Here is a 2517-nt window from a genome sequence, read left to right as displayed (position 1 = left end):
ACCTGAGTATCCCTAGATTTTCAATTTTGAACCTCCATAACTCAGTATTAAATCTTTAGTCCTTCTCAAGTACTTAAAGATTGTTTTAACTGCTGACCAATATTTCTCTCCTGGATTTGATTAATATCTGCTCGCAATACTTACAGCATAAGCTATATCAGGCCTTGTACATAGCATTGCATACATAAGACTACCCACAGATAAAGAATAGAATATATTACGCATCCGCTGTCGCTCCTGATCAGTCTTAGGACTCATATCCTTAGAAAGATGTAGTCCATGACCACAAGGCAAAAAACCTCTTTTGGAGTCTTGCATGTTGAACTTTTTCAACATTTTCTCTATATACATGCTCTGAGATAACCCTATCAATCCTTTCGCTCTATTTCTATAGATGCGAATTCCTAGGATGTAATTTGCTTCTCCCAAATCTTTCATTGAGAAAGCTTTTGACAACCACATCTTAACTTCAGTCATCATGCCAATATCATTTCCCATTAATAATATGTCATCTACATATAATATGAGGAAAATCATGACATGATCTTTTACCCACTTGTATACACACGGTTCATCCGGATTCTTTATGAAACCAAAAGTTTTGATTGTTTCATCAAATCGGATATTCCAGCTTCTGGAAGCTTGCTTCAATCCATAAATAGATCTATGCAATTTGCACACTTTATGTCTCTCAGCATTGGATACAAAACCTTCANATTGAGTTCTTCTTGAATGTTATCTAAAACTGTGTACATCAATTCCACCTTAAAATGATGTTTATTCGTAATTGGCGCAATCCCTCGTTTTGTCCTCCCAAAATTATCTTCCATGTTCTCCGGGATTGGTATGTCATTATCTTTACACAGATCATAAGCTTCTTTCAACAATATGTCGAAGCAAGTGTCTTCATTTCTCAATTTATGCAATCAACGCTTCGAAATTTGTACAAACTGCATGGCATTAAGAAGATCTTGATCTTTTCTTTGTAATGCCTATGACAGTTCATATGTGATTCCTAATACTTTCTTCATCAAGAATAACAAAAAGACGAATTCAAAATTCTCCATGATTCGTAATAAACTCCTTGCTTGACTTTTGTTTTGCCAATCATCTCCTTCAATCTCAATCACTCTGAGCACATCAACAACAGAAGAAAATAAGTTTATGACACTATGAATTGTCCCTATGTGTGAACCCCAACATGTATCTCCTGGTCGTTTAATGGTGCATTCTTGATTTAAACCCCGTCCCGTCAGAATATTACCATTAGAAATCAAAGATATCACATATTCATACTGTTTATCACGTAGAAGATCTCTGCGCTTGCAAGATGCTGTTACAGTGTTTGATAACATAGAAAGAGTTTGAAAAAATTCACCCAAAGCTGAATGTTTACTTACAACTTTGACCAGCGCCAATTGGAGTTGATGAGAGAAACAATGAATGTAGAAAGCAGATTTATTTTCTCTCAATATCAAAGTCTTCAAACCATTGAACTCACCCCTCATATTGCTTGCTCCATCGTAACCTTGCCCCCGTAATCTTGTCAAACTCAATCCATACTTTACAAAAAAGGCATCTATTGCAATTTTCAAAGACTTTGCAGAAATATTCTTAACATGCACAATCCAAATAAAACATTCAATAACACAACCTATTTTGTCCACATAGCGAAAAACAATAGCCATTTGTTCTTTCACTGCCACATCACGAGATTCATCAACTAGTAAAGAAAATGGTTGTTTATCTCTCACAATTTCTGCAATAATTTTCTTAGTCGTCAATTGAGCACAAACACTAGTTAGTTGCCTCTGGATTTTGGGGGCCGTCAGTTGATGGTTTTTTGGAGCATTTCCCAGCACAACTTTCTTTATGTCATCATTGTGATTGGATAGAAACTTCAATATTTCCATAAAGTTACCTTGATTTTCATATTCAACCGACTCGTCATGACCACGAAATGCTAATCCTTGATGTAAAAGGAATCTAATGCAATCAATTGATGCATTCAAGCTAGGGGTGAGCGGTTTCGGGTACCCTACATTTTTCAGAGGAACCAGAACCGGAACCGCACAGTGCAGGTTCCCAAAAAAAGGAACCAGAATCGGAACCGCATAGTGCAGGTTCTTCAATTCAAGGAACCGGAACCTAAAATGCAGGTTCCGGTTCCTTTCCAGGGTACCCTATAAAAAATCAATTACCCCCCTATTAGTTTAAAAAATAACAAAAACACCTTATAAGTTTACAAATACACCCCTAACAAATTTTCATTATTCATTCATTTGTGTCCAATGTAACTCATAACCTGTAATCTCTAAGCAACACTTGCGTCAATCAATTCATCACAATTCACATAAAATTCGTCAATCAAAACCAAAACACAAACTATTATTCATCACAATTCACATAAAATAAATTATTAATATTATTAATTTAATGTTAAATTGGTCAATTGGGTATTTATAATATACCTAATATAATTTAGTAAATTTAATATAGAAACTAGTAATGTTATAA

The 2517-nt window shown here is 34.9% G+C and overlaps 1 protein-coding gene across 1 annotated transcript; it reads right to left on the bottom strand.

Moving 5' to 3' along the window:
* Positions 1-992: 992 nt before the first annotated feature.
* Positions 993-1913, bottom strand: LOC116111387 (zinc finger MYM-type protein 1-like). The gene has a single exon (XM_031397582.1). It carries the CDS (start codon positions 1911-1913, stop codon positions 993-995), a length of 921 nt encoding a protein of 306 aa, XP_031253442.1.
* Positions 1914-2517: the final 604 nt, after the last annotated feature.

This window comes from Pistacia vera, unplaced genomic scaffold (genome assembly GCF_008641045.1).
Source record: "Pistacia vera cultivar Batoury unplaced genomic scaffold, PisVer_v2 Contig633, whole genome shotgun sequence".
NCBI classification, from domain to species: domain Eukaryota; kingdom Viridiplantae; phylum Streptophyta; class Magnoliopsida; order Sapindales; family Anacardiaceae; genus Pistacia; species Pistacia vera.
Note: the sequence above shows the minus strand (reverse complement) of the source record. Positions and strands in the feature narration are given on the sequence as shown.

Bases quoted from the DNA above. Each gene is read 5' to 3' on its own strand.
- LOC116111387 (XM_031397582.1), bottom strand. From the start codon at position 1,913: ATGGAAATATTGAAGTTTCTATCCAATCACAATGATGACATAAAGAAA.